Genomic DNA, 18,271 nt, shown 5'->3' with positions numbered 1-18,271 from the left:
ATATGCAGTCTTCAATATTGCTAAGTCGGCATCACTTTTGAGGAACTCATCGACAAGTTGGTAAAAGAGAATAAGGTAGCTGCATTCATCAAAGGATCAAGAAATACTTGTGCTATTATGTTGATTCTCGCCGAGGGTAAATGGTATTCTTGATAAAGGAGTAGATTATGAGAGTGTTAATGTGTTGGATGAAGAGTATAAATGAGGATTGAAGGAGATACTTGAAAAGTATAGCAATTGGCTTACACTCACTAGGATATTTTTGAATGGTGAACTTGTTGGTGGTAGTGATATATTGGCATCCATGCATCTGTGAGAAAGGTGAAGTTGCTGGTTTGTTAAAAAACTAATTGTGCAAGTGATCTGTATTTTTAGGCATTTTTTTAAAATGGAAGACTAGTTAGATGTGAGTATAGTGTGGAACAATATGCCAAGGAGAAACGCAGTGTACTGTACTGTAGCGTCTTGTTGCATTAGTTGTTTGGGTTACATTTGTATTAATCTTTTAAATTCAAGGGTGCAAAGAGAAAAAAAAATGTGTTATGGCCAGACAAAGGCCCAATAATAGATGAATCTGAATTTTGTTCTCTTGACTAAAGTCAGAAATTCAGAGTTTTAAAACCCGGACCGGCCGGTCGAACCGGTCCGACCGGAAACCGGTGACATGAGCGGTTTGATCAAAGTATAAGACCGATCAAAGTATAAGACCGGACCTGCAAAGAAACCGGTGTAAACCGGTATAATCGGCCGGTTTTTATCAAACTAGTGAATCGGTCGGATCATTAGCTTGTTACTACTTCAATATTTAATTAAAAAATTTGAAGGCCCACCCAACATAGAATCAAACACACAACCTGCCTTTCATATGTCAAGGTTTCAACCGTTTGGTCAATAATATTTCTTTGTTAAGAATAAGATAATTTATATATATTTCATATCGGGAAATATATAAATAAATAATAGTAGTATGTTTTTCTTTTTTATATATACATATAAAATAATATTTTAGTTAAATCTAATATATTAAAATATAATATTATTTTTAAATAAATTATAATATAGCATACATGTATATTTATAAATATAAGTATTAAATTTAAATATATTAAGATACTATATATAGATCAATTATATTTTGAATTAATTATTATTAAATTTAATATGTTTAAATTGTATATACATGTTTTATTATTTTAAATTTTTAAAGAGACCGATCAATAACCATGCGGGTTAATTAGTGACCCGCTGGTTCGACCGCTAACCCAGTGATCCAGTGCATTGACCGGGTCAATCACCGGTCCGGGTTTTAAAACACTGCAGAAATTCATTGTTCGGACTACACTGAACCAGCATAAACGAATTGAGAAAACAAACCCTAAGTACCAATGTGAAAGATGGAGAAACTAGGCAGAAAAGAAACCCTAAGTACCAATGTGAAAGATGGAGAAACTAGGCAATTCAAGACAGGCATTGCACGGCCTCTAAGCTCTAATATATCACTATCTATAAACTATTTAGATAATGAGAAAACAAACCCTAAGTACCAATGTGAAAATTGGAGAAACTAGGCAATTCAAGATAGGCCTTGCACGGCCTCTAAGCTCTAATATATCACTACCTATAAACTATTTAGATAATGCATGCATGTCAAATAATAAAAGAGGAATAAATAACTTATGAATATAATAGAGTAGAATTTCAGAGACGCGCATGTAAAATTGCAGAGACGCGCATGTAAGACTACAGGGACGTACTAACTTTCATTGTAATGGAGTGGAAGCTCGGAGAATACTTGAAAAATAATAGAACAATAGTATGTTCTAATTTGATTTAGTTTGCTCTGATTTTGTTAAATGAAAATGAGAATGAAGAGGGAAAGGTGGGAATACACACATCCAAATTCTAATCCCTATGAAAATTCCAAACATTGACATTCTTAATTTAGAGTTATTTTTAAATATTGACATTCTTAATTTAGAGTTATTTTTAAATATTGACATTCTTAATTTAGAGTTATTTTTAAATTTTCGCCAAATTGTATGCATATTTTCGTATCAAGATGGCCGAAGCTCTACTTCTATCAGTCCAAAATTTATGTTGCAAAGTTAGAAAAAGTTATGTTAAAGCATATTTTCGCATCAAGATGGCCGCTTCATTTTGTCAGGTAACAGCGAAGTTTGTCTAATTAATTCGAACATATAAAAGTTAAACTTACACTATTTTTCATATAAATAAATAGCTTAATCGTAACAAACTTCACAGCCTTTTTTGTTTCAAAGAATATAGTTCATGCGTTGTTTTCTATTTTGGGAATAGAACATCTTTTAATATATCAAATGGTTGAGACATAATATTCCATACCAAGCCAAACTTTTGTTAATATAATGACACCAAGCCTAAAAAAATTGGCATTCTAATTTCTGAAGTTGATTAAACCGCACAAGTTTAACTCACCAACCTAACCTTGCAAAGACGTACAATAAAATAAAACTTGAAATATAGGATCATCAGCTTTCAACTAACAAGCACTAGGAATCAAAATTTTGAGAGAATCTCCCTCTTTAAAGGATCATATTAACCTGTATTTCTAACAGCAGCGTGCATCAACAAATGCTGTAATTGTTTATTACCAACCCTCACTTTTTATTCTAGCCTAAATTAATGATACAAGAAAACACTTTCCCAAGCTCCATTGCTCAAGCTCAGTAATATTTAGCTGTAAACCTTGCTCAATGCTTAAGCCCAGTGATCTTAAGTTATCTATATTATTATAAATCTGGTCATATCCTTGACCCAATGTTGCAACATTATCTCTGATGTTGAATGGGTTTTTGAAGAACTCGCTTTCTACCTACACAAGTGAGCACACATTTAGTTAACTTTGGAACAGGTCAGGAATCACCGAATTGCCATACGAAAAACCACCAAAGTCTGCAGCAAAGAAAAAGAAAAAATGGGAAATAAGGAAGTAGAACCTATTTCACAACTTCCATTGCTGATGTATGAAATACAGGCCTCTGCGACACTATTTCTCTATTTCTTCAGGAATGATGGGTTTTCCCAAATAAACCTGTTGCATCTCCTCTCTCCAAATCTGCAAAGAAATCCATTATTTGTGATTCCCCTTATTAACACTCAACAAATCACTCCATTTAAGTTTACATTAGATTTTGGTTCTTAAAATTTTGTAACTTCCTATGCTATTAAAATTTTGTAACTTCCTATGTTATTATTTAAGCTTTGTTTTTAAGAATTGTGATTGAGCCTAACTCATCCCTACAAAACCAGTTTATAAGGTGAAGATTACACTCAGTTATAAATATATTCTCAAGTCATATATTGTCTTAACATCCCTTCATGTCTAGTACTATTAGACTTGGTGCGTAGATATTAATTGTGGGTGACCTGTTAGAAAAAGCCTAATAGCAAACGGATCTTGAACTAGCTCATCACTACAATACCACTATATCAGTTATCTCTACAAAACTAGTTTGCAAGGTGAAGATTGCACCCAGTTATAAATATATTTTCAAGTCATATATTGTCTTAACATCCCTTCATGTCTAATACTATTAGACTTGGTGCGTAGATATTAATTGTGGGTGACCTGATTGAAAAAGCCTAATAGCAAACGGATCTTGACCTTAACTCTGATATCATCTTAAAAGTTATGGTTCAACCTAACTCAACCATACAAAACCAGCTTATAAGGTGTCAGATACCCAAGTTTTATGAACACTATATAGGTCATTATCTCTAAGCAATTAAATTCAGCTCTTCAAACACAACACAGTGAAAGTGTTGGATGCTACAACAAAGACAACCCAAAAGCCGCGGCTAGAGGCAGACCGCAGCAATGAGGGCGGGATTTCCAACAGTTTCTATCATTAAGTATTGGTTCATATATTTTAGTACTTATAGTTTCTGTCAATCAAAAGGAAATTGTCTTAATTTTCCACGGATTTGTCCTTTTAGTTTAAATATTGCATTGGTCACCGAGACTATTAGAGTGGTGTTACTCTAATAGGGACCAAAACTTTAATCGTATGAACATATTAGGACCCCAGGAGAGGCAGAAAATTATAGTAATCAAAAACAAATCAGGGAAACTATTCTGGACCAAAGTCTGCATTGAGCCACGTTTGACCAAAAACGGTTTTGCTGATATGTACCCTAAAAGCACACATGTTCAGAATTAGAAATAAAAAATAATAGAAGTAAAAGGAGACAGCATATTTTCTTTAAATAATTCAGATGATTTAATGAAAGGTAATAATTTTATTTCCAATATCTTTTCGGTACCAATTTGTTTATATAGCATACTTTAATCATAAATGAAATTAATCAAGCATATACTAACAAACTCAGTATTACACAAGAGAAATTTAACAGCCAGGAAAAAATTTGTGTAAGCATTAATAAATCCTTACTGTTTCACGAAATTCCAACCGAATGTGAGGAACATTTGTTCTATGAATGTCATTTCCATTTGGCCCTCTCTTGTAGTATTCCTTACCAATCCAGTGTGACTGAAACAAAACAAAACAAAAAAAAAAGACTGATCAGTGAGAACTATGAACTTTGAAACTAAATTCTTTAAAGAGCTAACTAAGATTCACATTTACATAATTATCTACCATCATAATCATTACACCATTTCTTGTTTCGCTAACACTCCAAAGGAAGTATATGCATTATTCATGGAGCGACAAGATATGCATTCAGAAACTCTGATTAATTTCATTACATGTAAGTGAAAGTCCAAGTAGACCCCTCCAGTTCAGGGTTGTTGCACTTAGGTCCTCAAACTACAACAAAGTGTGATGCAGACCCCAAATTTTCTAAAATGTGCATTTTGACCCTTTCATAAATTTCCAATAAACTGACAGTTTCTTGAAAATAGAATCTAGATTCAATGGGGTGCAACAGGAAAGTAAACTTTTCTTATCAAGAACTTTTTTATACTAGATGGACCGCTCTTGACTTGGGCGTCACATTTTTTGTTAATAACTTAATTATCTGATCAACTAAAAGAAAAACTTTAGAAAATGTAGAAATAGTGGTCTATAATTTTCAGTTGAGACCAAAGTGCACCTCACCCCCAATTTGAGGGGGTAAAATTTGGACAACTGGAGTTTCCCCTATAGCTGCAACAAAAGTGATAAAAACGTAGGAGTAAAGACAATTGAGAGACAAATAGAGACTTTGAGTAATATTTATAGTTTAATATAATGTTGATGGTAAAAGACAGAGCACTAAATTTTATTTAGACTAATACTAAGGGATGTTTGTAATATTAAAATTAGAAATTAGTCCTACGGATTAATCTAAGATAATTTTGGAAGGATGCAGAAAACAATTTGTATATTCATTTTTTAGTGCAATTAATTGCCTCAATTCTGAGAAAATAATTCAAAATAAATATTGAGCATGTGTGGAGTAGAATACATTAAAGATAATCATAATCAATTAATCATAATAAATATGATAGAACTATTCTAATATTTTGTGGGCTACAACCAATTGTATATTTTGGTTTTATAAAAACGGAATGATGTTGTGATCCATTTGATGATGTTTAGGCCTGGTCAACGTAATCAATAATACTGGGCTTTTGGACACCTAATATTGATTTGTGTAGAACAAAGTGCATGCCCAACCACTAGGGCCGATGGTGGATGGTACCTAGAGTTCACACAATTACACTCATTTGCGATTTGCCCCATCGAGAACCCAATGATCAGGCAAAGGAAGACTCAATGTTACGTCTCGGCAATTGCCTAAAAGTGATTATGGTTTCAATTTTAACAAATGTGCTCTAATATCATCTAATATTGATAATTATAACACTAAATATTGATATTATGCATAAGGTTATGCCCGTCTAAGACAACTCTGGATTTCCCTGAATACATGTAAGAATACAACATAAAGAATACCTTGGGGGCAGAGGATTTTATTCTCAGACGAGTCAGAATAAGAAATGTACCTTTAAAGCATGCGAGAAACCTGATTGATAGACCGAATTACGGGCAATCTCACATAAATCACATGAGCTCAGTTTCCACACCTATAATATTATATAAAATGTAAGCATTTTCTATTGATAGAATACACATGCACAGGCACAGGCACAGGCACAGACAGGCATAGAGAGAAAGAGGTCTTACAGAAGCAGCTATACTGTACTCTTCAACCAATGGTTCCTTTGTTAAGTGAATTTGGAGTGGATCATCAGTTGAAAGTGATACATTCAAACCCCGTAAGAAGAACAGGGGAAGAGGATTTCGATGGTAGTCTAAAAATAGAGAGTTATTGCTCAGAGGAGACATTGCCAGTCCAATCTGTAAAAATAAAAGTACTCCTAAAATAAGTAGCTGTTGCACTTATCATAACCAAGTAATAATAAATTAATAAAAGAGCCATACCTGGGCCAAATAATATAAATATTGAAGCACAGGCGACTTTCTCAAGTTAATTCCATGTGCGATGTTATGAGCAGTAAGGAAGGTAGCAGCAAGGTGGTCAATATCACCAGCCTAAAGTCAACATGATGCATCAGGTTACCAAACCACAATTAATTAACACAATATACTCCAATATATACCTCTCCAGAATGAGGACGAAATTTGATTGTAGTCATTCCCTTTGATTCACGGAGCTGAGAAATATTCATATTAAGATAAATTTAGTGTGTCAACAAAGTCAAAAATATCAAATATTCATGAAGTTAGAGCCATAAAATCTTGAAATACATAGTTAAAGTAGTTTATGACTTTATGGTCACAGCAGGGAAATAAATAAATAAATTACACTCCACTCCCTTGAGAAGTAACAATCTAGAGTGAATTATACTCCCCTCTCCCAGGAGATCATTGAATTACATTCCTCTACCTTAAAAATTAAATATGTAATAATACACTTTAATCTATTTTATCATAAATAAATGTTAATATGATATCTACTAATTGAGTCACCGTTTTTAAAAACTTTTATTTTTTAAATACAATGTCAATGATAGTTAAATTTGAATATTTTAATAATTTATAACATAAAATTCTTTTTCAAAATAGCCATAATTTATAACAGGTTTTAAAACTATATGTTGATGATATTGTAAATCAAAAATTAGAGAAAAATATTTGCGTCTCTAGACTATTAGAAAAAAAAAATATTAAGAGAGAGAAGTGTAGATTTTAACATAAGAGGGGATCGGAATATATTTTAAGCTTCTCTCAGTAGAGGGGAGTGTAGTTTTTTACATATATTTTTCCTAAGAGGGGAAGGGAGTGTATATTTTGACATAAGAAGGGAGGGTAGTGTAATTTACTCATAAAAAAAGGTATAGACAATTGACAGTAAGATACGAATTACTCCTAACTTAAAAATAGTATGATTTGGAATATAAGCAAGTTCAGCTTAAGCTATTACTTAGAATACATTATTACCGAATACTAAGCATCCAAAACTATGGCAGCAATTTAAAGTCATGCTGATGAAAAATTACATACCTTGTTTAAGGTGTACAGATTCGCGTAACAGTAATACACATAGTATGAATATGCTGGATTGAATACATTAGTCCACTGAGCAGGCGTAGGCATGTGTTTTGTTGGTCGTCTTTCAGGTTTGCTTTCATCATCCACCAAATCCAACCCCACAACCTTAAAAATGAAAACAATAACAGCTAGGTAGTTAATACTATGGCACTACTAGATGACAATAATTGATCCGGCTAAAGCATACTAGTTTATACAATGCATAGTAATAGACATTTACACTCCTTTAGATACTTAATCAGCAGTCAATACTCGTACAATCCATAAAGGCAGAACTCGTATAATATAAACAAAACAAAAAAAGATTCAACACTATTTCAATCCTTAAAAATATAAAAAAATTCTCCTTCATTTTCAATCTTTCACATCATAATATCAAAACTGATCCCAATCAGAGGATTAATTTGATGTCAAAAAATGATGGATCATTTCAAAATGTTCGCAATTTTGCGGAAGCAAACTGCTGACAATTGTATATTCGGAGAAAACAAAATGGATGGTTTAACTGAAAAAATAAACAGCACTATAGAATGTAGTTATATACCAGACCTGTTTCAAGAAAACATGCAGCTGAGGATGTGAATTAGGATCAACGGTAACCTCAAAAAGTGGAATGAAGATATTGTCAAGCATGTTCTGGAATGAGGTCACAATTCCCATGTCTTTGTATATATTATACAATCTTGGAAGCTGCAAGACACATTTTATATGAACTAGCATCAACTGACAAGAATAAAATCTCATGAAATGACTACGCCCTAAATGACAGTTCCTGAAATACTACAGATACTTATACTTCTAAGAGAATCATCAACAGTATGATTTAGAGACTAAGAATAATGTTTAACCTTGAAATATTAAACTAAATGTGAACAGACATCCACAATTATAATATGAAGCTGAAAACTGTGAAAGTGAGAACTGCAGATATTACTGAATTCATTATGCAAGTGTGCAATTAACAATAAATCTATTAAAGCATTTTAACAAATAAAACTAATCAGTGATTTAAGGAAATAATTGGACAATACCTGAATCAACCAAACAACATTCTCACTGTACAGTTCATTATTCACTATCCAGCTAGCTAGTTGGTCCCACTCACTTTGCTTCCTACCATATATTGATAGTCTATATTCAGCCATCTGTGAATGGATTAGGTACAAAAGTGCATGAGTAAATAATCTAGGAGGGAATAATAAATAAGCATGCAAAAATAAAACTCAATACAATATATGGTAACATATTATTCATAAAACAATGTCAAATATAGATAAAACATAAATGAATGCCAAATTATATTCCTTTATAGCAAAACAATGTCTTATCTGGCTACTACTTACTTCTCAAAGGTTAAAAAGGATGAATAAAAGATGATTACAAATATAAACCTAAAAACAGTTTGAAATGAGTCTATCTAGAGAATGTTGTAATAAGTGTTGTGAGCACAAATGCTGAAGCTTAGAGAAAGGTATTGCTAATAACAACTGAAGAAAAAAGGAAATCTCAGTAGATATTTTTGTAATGCAATTTAATGAAAGGCGTGTTCAAAAATAAATTGACACCCACAAAGGAGTTATACAATCATATTCCTTAAATGGAATTTAATAAAGAATACATGCTTATGGCACAACTACAGACAAGTTAGAGGCATTAACTCAAGCAAAATAGCAATAATAAACTAGCCCGTGTTTATGGTTAATGTCAGAAGCTGAGAAGCACATACAAATGAAGTTATACAATCACCTTCCGTAAATGGAATTTAAATAAAGAATACATGCTTGTGGCACAACCACGGAGAAGTTAGAGGCATCAACTCAAGTAAAATAGAAATAATAAACTAGCCCGTGTTTATGGTTAATATCGGAAGCTGAGAAGCATACATACAGAAGATCATGACAGAAAATGTTAAAAAAGAAGTGTTTTATTAGAACTTCATATTTTCTGAAATAGTTAAAAAATATTATATAGTGATTCAGTAAAGCACCTGATATTTACTGGCTTCAAGATCAGAAATCACTTGCTTTGTGAGCTCACCAAGGAATCGACCTAGTCAATGAGGGAAAATGTTACGAAATTAAAGAAATTTGAAGAAATTAACACAACTCGGAACAATAATCTTCAAAATAAGTACTAATACATTTTATAATAGCTAGACACTGTTCTATAATAGCTAGAAAATGGTGATTGTTTATAGATATAATGCAACCCAAGATGCCTCCCAAGTTTGGATTGAACGAAACATAAAATAAACTCCAACAATCTCTTGATACACCGTTGACAATTTGACAGGCTCCTGACACACTGTCAACAAGTTTGACTTTTATTCTTCATGATTCTTTGCATCTCAGATACTTCTATTGAATGCTGAATCTCTCACTTATTAATTGCACAATACACAATTTATAATAACCACTTGACTCATTCAATTATATATCCCCATTTTCTCAATTACATATTAATTGCAAGAAATGCAACTTATCAGTTCACCATTTCATCATCCATATTCAAACTTTCATAACACTGAACTACAAATATTTATCATACTTTGTGTTTTTTTTGTATAGGTATCAAAAATATCAGAGCCTATATCATTAAAAGGGCGGCATATTGGATACAGATTACATATCAAATCCAATGCTGGTATCGAGTATGTGCATCATAGATCAACATCTTCCTGAGAAAGCTTTTAAAATTTGGGACAATTATTCCCCTAAAATAATTTCCTTTCCAAATGTCAATGCCAATGCCATTGACCCACTCGTGTATGTGCATAAAATATACAAGGTTTGGTGAGTAAAAGGAGCCGTGTTGATTAGTTTCAAAGGTCATGACATTTTCATATATATAGTTTATGTCTCTTGAATTTTAACATGAAACAAAAAACCTTATTTGAGACTTTGAAGTAGAACTTAGACTCTGCCTTATTTGTGCCACAACGGCTGTGGGTAAAAGGAAGCATGTGTTTATAATGACACAAACGTATCGAACCAAAAAAACATACCTTGGATGAGGTTGTCCTGCTTCAAAAATATCTCCCTGAGCCTACTTTGACCACAAGGATTGTATTTAAGATTGAACTTGTCAAAGCGATGAAATGTACTTTTGTCAGCATGAACGTCCAAAAGGTCAACATTGAGATCATATCTGTTAAAGAAGTAAGAAAAATATTAATTATGAAATTTTAAATATTTCCGACACAATTATAGCAACAATTTAAATTATAGAAGTGCATTACCCAGTTAAATCTAGACTCTCAAAAACCTCTTTCAATGTCAAATATGTTCCATCTCGAAATATTACAACCTGAAGAATGTTTAAATGAACATTAGTATTCAATTCATGTCACTTCCTAAGGTATATGTATATGATATTTATTTTAGCATTTAATAACAGAATGCAATGATTTATGCCTTATAAAACAAGTGATTTGTGATTATCTTCCTCCTTACAGTTCATTGTCGACGTCCATGAAAAAATAATAAAAAGGTTATGCAAAGTAATGGTATAGCGCAGGGCCAAATAATTTTAAACAATCACCTCATCAGGCTCTTTCCTCAGCTTTGACTTTATGAATCTCAAAAGATGTTTCTGATTCATGCATGCTGAGTGGTGGACATGTGTATCCACTTTTCTAACATTATAGAAGTCTCGATGTGGGGCACTTTTCTGGGCGAGAAATTCCCTATCCGCATTGAGCATCAAATGAAGATTGAATTTCTGAATACACACACAAGTTCTTATCTGTAACTTGAACACAAACATAAGCTGCAGAATATTTCTTATATTCAGTAGCTTAGACATGTATTTACTTGTTCTAGAAGATTAAGCCTGTGGTGGCATAAAGTTCTGATATTCCCTGCTGCTATAACTCGAAGTATCTGATGAAGGTCAGTGAAAAATGTAGTTGCATCGGCAACAGGAAAAAGCTCTTCTTTGGCTGCAAGTAATAGGCAAGCATGCATATAAATCCAGCTACAGCGATAAGCTAAAAATTTACAAACTAGTTCCTCATTAACTTACAGTTTTTATTTGGATACACGTGAATAACTCCATCCTGCATTTCAAAGTAATGCTGTGGCACAACAGAGATAAAAGTTGTTTAGTTACAGGGAAAATAAAATGAGGAGGACCAACTTTAATCAGGTGGAAAATATAAAAATAAATAACATAACTCACATCAGACTTTGGTTCGGGTCTGTAAAGGAAGGGATCTAGGTTAGGTTTTGGAGTACAGGGGTCAGATATAACTTCTTTCTCCCATGGAGCAATTGCATCTTGAAAAACATATCTTTTCCTCATTTCAAGACATTCTTGGAGAATCACATAGGATTCAACTTCATCAGGTGATGGAGCCTCTATACAGAAAATTTTAAAATCAGTGTTTGCTAAAAAAAAATTTAGAATTGCAACTGTTTTCAGCAAAAAAAAAAAAATGAAAGAAGTGGATTTGATGCATGCCATGATAAAACCATTCCGAGAAATATATTAGCATTCAGAGAATGACCAATATCAAACAGTTCATACCCATGGGAGTAATTCTCAATCGAGCAAAAATTTCTTGCTCTGGCTCTTTCCTGAGAATGTCAGCTGCTATTGGATCAGGCTGCACGCCATGCAGATCACCAGAAATACTTTTAGAACGGTTCATACTTGAAGCAGCGATTGCCATCTGCTCTCCATTTGTATTGACATGATTAGACACAGTCTCATATGGATTTTTCCCATCTCCACCCTGCACACATATGATTTCAAATTCAATATCATAAGCGAATAGAGAAAATTGCATTATGTGATGATTGAAGCATGGCTAAATATTAATGGAAAAAATGCTAAAATTGCAAGCCTAGGGGAGGGGATGTATTAGAAAAGATGGGAGAAAGAACGATTGGGACAATTACTTATCATCTCAAGAGTAAGCTTTTTTATATATAGAATATCAAATGAATGGTAAATGTCATTTGACGGGGCATTACAACTTACTGCATTTCCATTTGTGTGCAGATATGTAGCATCCAGTTTGGCTCCGTCTGTCAAATCATCTTCATCATCTGATCCCTCTACACTTTCAAAGGCACTGACACTTGCAACAGGAGACTTGGGAGAAGTTGGTCTTAAAATATTTCTCTTAAATGAACCAGCATTTGCAGATTTTCCTGTAAGATAAAAGTACTAAGATTAACACTTTCAGTTAGACAGCTCATGCATTTATGAAGGTGTTGTATCAGGAAAGATGTATACTATATGGCAAAAGCAGCAGTAATCTAACATGAATGTTTTTCAATCCTTCCCCACCCTTATCCTCCAAAGCCATATGTGATGCTACTCTACTACAATTTTATCCTAGCACCTTCACAGTTAAAAAAATGAAAGAATCAGGGGTATATTTAACTTCTACGGACACTGGGGCATATTAGTAACAATTAACAAAGCTTAAAGGAAACAATATTCTCCCAAATAGCATTATAGTTGAATTCCAGCTGGGTTAGCAGAAGAATAAGGTCCAGAAAGATTTATCCACCCAGAGGAATTATTGAAATAGAATAAGCTTTTTCAGTCTTTTCATTATTCTGATGTTTCAGTTTATTCGCTTGAACATCAACCTTATTTGACAATGATTCTCCACAACATCAACTATCACAAACATGATTGAAACTGTTCCCGAAAACCACTTCTAAAATGGAGAAAAGTCACATTCCTTTTTCTAAAAAAGGTATCTACTTCATTCACAAATCGAAGCTGCCACAACATCAACTATCACAAACATGATTGGAACTGTTATCCGAAACCACTGCTAAAATGGAGAAAAGTCACATTCCTTTACCTAAAAAAGTACAGTATCTACTTTGTACACAAGTATCTACTTTGTACACAATCAAATTTATACACCAATCAACAAGAAGCTAACACACTACTGAACCAATTAAACACCAATAAATTGCCAATTTATAGCTCAACTAAAATAATCAGTCACATAACTCAACATGAAAAAAAAAAAAAAAAAAACTCCAAATCATCTGAAAATTCTCTAGAGAACAAAATACCTTCACGGAGCGTTTGCAACCGAGGCAATCCAGCCGGAATCCCTTCAACGTGCATCAGTCCATTGCCATTTCCGTCAAGTCCACCAGAAATCGCCGTAACATCCGGCAACGAACCCGAGCCACGGCGATAACCTCCGTTCCCTCTCCTCCTAGAACCTCCACGCCTCCTCTTCGAATGCAACGGTGATTCGCCGTCGTCGGAACCGCCGTCAGGCTCAACCGTACGCGCGAACTCCAGTAGCTGCGTTAGCGTCTTGCGGTGCATGTAGTACGCCGATACAGCCACGATGGAGGCTCCGACGAGTGCCGCCATAGCCAAATGCACCGCGTGCGCATCCATGAATAATGAATTAACTCCTCTCTCTCTCTCTCTAACTCTCTAAAGTTTCTCTCTCTAAGTTTCTCTCTCTATAACAGAAATCGTTTTCTGTTGTGAAAAAAGAAATAGAAAAACCCTACTGAAAAGAAAAAAAGTGACTCGACTCAGTGTTGGTGAGAATAATGATGATCCAAACACTGAGTTAGTGTTAGCGAGTTATCAGTGTGTTAAATGGAAGCAAGTTTGGTCACCTGTGAGCTATTTATAGAGAAGCAATGGCGTTTATATCTCTCTCTTACTTTTTCCTTTCTATATTGTTTTTGAGAATGTCCAATTATTATTCGTATTATTTTAGGAGATAGAGATTATACTCTTTTTTCTGGGAGATATACTGTGCATAAATAGCATATACTTTTTCTCTTTCAAAACTTAATTTTCACAAAATAAATATTACTATTATTATTTTTTTCCTTATCACCTATTATTATTATTATTATTATTATTATTATTATTATATAAGTTAAAAGGTAATATAACAGTGTAAAATAGTTTTATAATAATATTTGATAAAAATTTATTATTTTATATAATTTATTTTAAAATAATAGTATAATTAAATATTTAATATAGTTGTGATTGATTGATAGTATAAGTGTATATTTTTTATTCTATTATTATTGTTAAAAATATTATATTATTATTAATTATTAATAATTTTAAAAATTGACATGTTTCCTTTTCTTATCAAATTTCACTTTTATTTTTTTTCATGTGTGAGAGGTCGGTGAGTGGGGACAAAAAGAATATCTATTTCTATGAATCATACCATTAATGTAAGGTTGTAGTTGAAAATGTGTATAATGAATGTAAGGTTGTAGTTGTATGTTTAGTAGAAATTCATAATGAATGAAAAAAGAGAATAATTAAAACTTACTTTCAATTTGTCTTTTTGTAGAACAAATATTTATATGAAATAAGAGTGATTAATGTTCTCGTATGGACATGGTTAAATATTATTTAAAATATTAGATATATTAAAATATTTAAATTTAAAATATTAAAAGATTATTTGATTTTCTATTTAATGAAAATTGAAATTCAATATTGTTGAAGTTTGAAATTGTCTAATTATAAAGTTTGGAATGGTTAGTTCTGAGAGAGTGAATGAGATAACTTCCATATATTAGTTGTAGTCTTTGACAAATTATTTACATGCATAAAGGTGTTCATTGAAAAGTGAATAAGTACTAGTGAACTTTTGCAAATATATTAAGGTCTAATTTATCATTTCTCCACTACATTATATCTATATATATTATCATTTCTCCACTACATTATATCTAGTATAAAAATTAGTTTATATTTAACAATAGTTAGTTCATCTAGTGGTGATTGACGTTAAATTTGGTAGGAAAAACTACGGTTCGATCTCCACAACTTCGATCGGGAAGAGACTAAAATCACTTGATGCCAGAACTGACCCGTGAACCAGACTAAACACGATATAGACCTAAAATTAATTTATATAATCTTCAATTTTCACTATATTTATTTTAAACATGATATACTACTAATCATGCAGATAATCAATTTTTCAACTGTATTTATTTTAGTTTACGAACAAAACATTTACTAATACCATTTTAGAATACTATATTTTACAGGATTATCTATAATTGTTATTTATTAAAATAGTTTAAATTGAATTTAAGAAAATATAGATGTTTAAATTTTATATGAAATAAAAAGTAGGTTTAATTAGATTTTCGGCTCTTTAACTTAATTTTGGTTTCACTTTGATCACTTCATTAATAAATATTACTTTTAAGTCTCTTAAAATATTATTAACCAACCTGATCATTTCGGTTAAATTTTAACAACAACAAAATATTAAATTGTGTTGATTTTGGTTTCACTTTGATCACTTAATTAATAAATATTATTTTTAAGTCCCTTAAAAATATTATTAACCAACCTGATCATTTCGATTAAATTTTAACAACAACAAAACATTAAATTGTGTTGATGTATCAACCTAGTTTGATTTATTTAAATATGGCATCGTTTTATGTTATTTTAACATATTGATTTATCAAAAAATAATAATTTGCTTGCATTAACATTCTCAGGTTGAAAACCTTACGGTGATGTGGGAGTCAAATAGGCATAAAGCGTTACGTAAGAATCGATCTTTTTGTTCCATGCCCTAGGTGTCTGCTTGAGGCCATATAGCGCTTTGTGCAGCCTGTATAATTTCCTTGATTCCTCCTATATCCCAAATCTAGAAGGTTGTGTGACATATACAACTTCGTCTATGGGACCATTCAAAAATGTTGTTTTCACATCTAAGTGAAATATTGACCAACCTTACCATCAATCTGACAGTTTCCCATCTTGCTACAAGTGCATATATTTCATAATATTTGAATCTTACTATTTGAATCTTACTCTATGAAGAAATCTTTGAGCTACTAATCTAGCCTTATGTTTTGCTATCGACTCATCATCATTGTGCTTAAACTTGAACATTCATTTCACTTCGATAGCTTTTGTGTGTGTTGGCAATTTGGCTAACTCCCTTATGTTATTTAATTTGATTGCTTGTAACTCTTCGACCATATCTCACTTCCACTGTTTATTATTTAAAGTCTCTTTATAGTTAATTGGTCCAACACCTATAAGTAAGGTAAACTGAACTAATTCTCCATCGGGTGTGACTTCATCACCCCAACCACTTCATAATCTTGAAGCCTTGCTGGAAAAACTCTAATTTTTTTGTGGTTTTTGACTTGTGCTAGCCACACCCTCTTCAACTTCGACCTCATTACTTGCTTCGTCAAAACCATAGCTCATCAGTGGCTTGTCAATTGCATCATCAAAATTCCAATTCCATGAAGAATTTTCATCAATCACAATATCTCGACTCATCGCGATCTTATCATTAATTGGATTGAATAAGATGTATGCTCCAATTTTATGATATCCTACGAGAATCATAGGTTCACTCTTGTCCTTAAACTTCCTTTATCTTGCATTAGGTACACGCTTGTAACAAATAGAGCCAAACACCTTCGTATAACTCACTAATGGTTGCTTGTAACTCCATACTTCTTCAGGAACCTTGTTCTTCAGTTTCTTTGCAGGGCACTTGTTCAGTGTATAGACAGTAGTGGTGTAAAACTTCACTCCATAAGGATTTAGGCAGATTCTTGTGCTTCATCATGCATCTCGCCATATCTAATACGGTCATGTTTCTTCTTTATGTTATTCCATTATGTTGAGGCATGTAAGGAGCAGTTACTTCGTGATCAATACCATGTTTTGCACATAATTCTTCAAATATCTTGGATGTGTATTTGCCACCTCAATATGTTCGTAGAACCTTGATATTCTTTTCACTTTGATTTTCGACAAGTATTTTGAATCTCTTAAAGATTTCAAATACTTTGTCTTTGTGCTTGATCATATTGATCCAAAGCTTTCTACTATACCCGTCAACAAACGGAACAAAATACCTATTTCCACCAATGGCATGCTCCTCGAACGGGCCACATACATCTGAATATACAAATTTGAGTATTTAGGAGGATCTCATTGACATAGTCAATACAAAAGACTTTATGGGTTGCTTCCCTACTAAGCAGCCTTCACAGAGTTTGTCGGGCATCATAAGACTTGGTATACATGTTACCATATCTTTAGTGACCAATTGATTAAGTGATCTAAATTTTAGATGGTCAAACCTCAAATGCCACAACCAACTATGCTTGTGATCGACAACTATTTTTAGACATTATACCTCAGTCGAACTAATCATGGTCGTAAATGTATTATTCTTCGACATAGGAGATTTCAAGACCATATTATTCTGAGTGTCGAACAATTCTAAGGCTTCATCTTTCATAACCATTGAGAAACCTTTTTCGACCAATTGTCCAACACTTAGTAGATTTCACTTCATTCCAAGTACATATAATACATCTTTGATCATAGCTTTTGCTCGATTCCTCATTTGACCTTGCTCTTTTTCGACTCATCAAAATTTGCTAACCACGCTCTTTGACTAGTCATGTGATTCGAGCAGCCTGTGTCGAGAAACCAGATCTTGGATTCGTCATGCTCATCTGCACCTGCAGCCTTAAGCACTAAATCTTCATAATCATATAAATCTTCTCGTGCACGGTTTGCACCTTCATCCTTACCTTTTGTCGCTCCCTCGTCCTTCTCGTACCAATAATTCATGGTCAAATGGCCACACTTTTCACAGTTGTAACACTACACACCTTTCTTCTCATCTTTGACTTTTTTATATGAATTTTCTTCTCATCCTTTCGAGGATTCAAAAACCC

General features: G+C 32.8%; 1 protein-coding gene across 1 annotated transcript; it reads right to left on the bottom strand.

Moving 5' to 3' along the window:
* Positions 1–2,353: 2,353 nt before the first annotated feature.
* On the bottom strand, positions 2,354–14,225 carry LOC131601336 (AMP deaminase-like). The gene is made up of 20 exons (XM_058873116.1): positions 13,604–14,225; positions 12,543–12,715; positions 12,087–12,294; positions 11,739–11,917; positions 11,583–11,634; positions 11,372–11,499; positions 11,100–11,279; positions 10,798–10,865; positions 10,564–10,706; positions 9,547–9,608; positions 8,591–8,704; positions 8,109–8,249; positions 7,512–7,664; positions 6,608–6,661; positions 6,429–6,539; positions 6,171–6,344; positions 5,990–6,070; positions 4,431–4,529; positions 2,976–3,094; positions 2,354–2,851 (listed from the first exon to the last, which is right to left on the bottom strand). The coding sequence occupies exons 1-19, from the start codon at positions 13,941–13,943 to the stop codon at positions 3,026–3,028; spliced, it is 2,529 nt and encodes an 842-aa protein (XP_058729099.1). The 5' UTR covers positions 13,944–14,225; the 3' UTR covers positions 2,354–2,851; positions 2,976–3,025.
* Between the last annotated feature and the right edge of the window lie 4,046 nt (positions 14,226–18,271).

Source organism: Vicia villosa, linkage group LG5 (genome assembly GCF_029867415.1).
Source record: "Vicia villosa cultivar HV-30 ecotype Madison, WI linkage group LG5, Vvil1.0, whole genome shotgun sequence".
Taxonomy (NCBI): domain Eukaryota; kingdom Viridiplantae; phylum Streptophyta; class Magnoliopsida; order Fabales; family Fabaceae; genus Vicia; species Vicia villosa.
The sequence above is the reverse complement of the archived record's forward strand: the minus strand, read 5'-3'. Positions and strand labels throughout refer to the sequence as shown.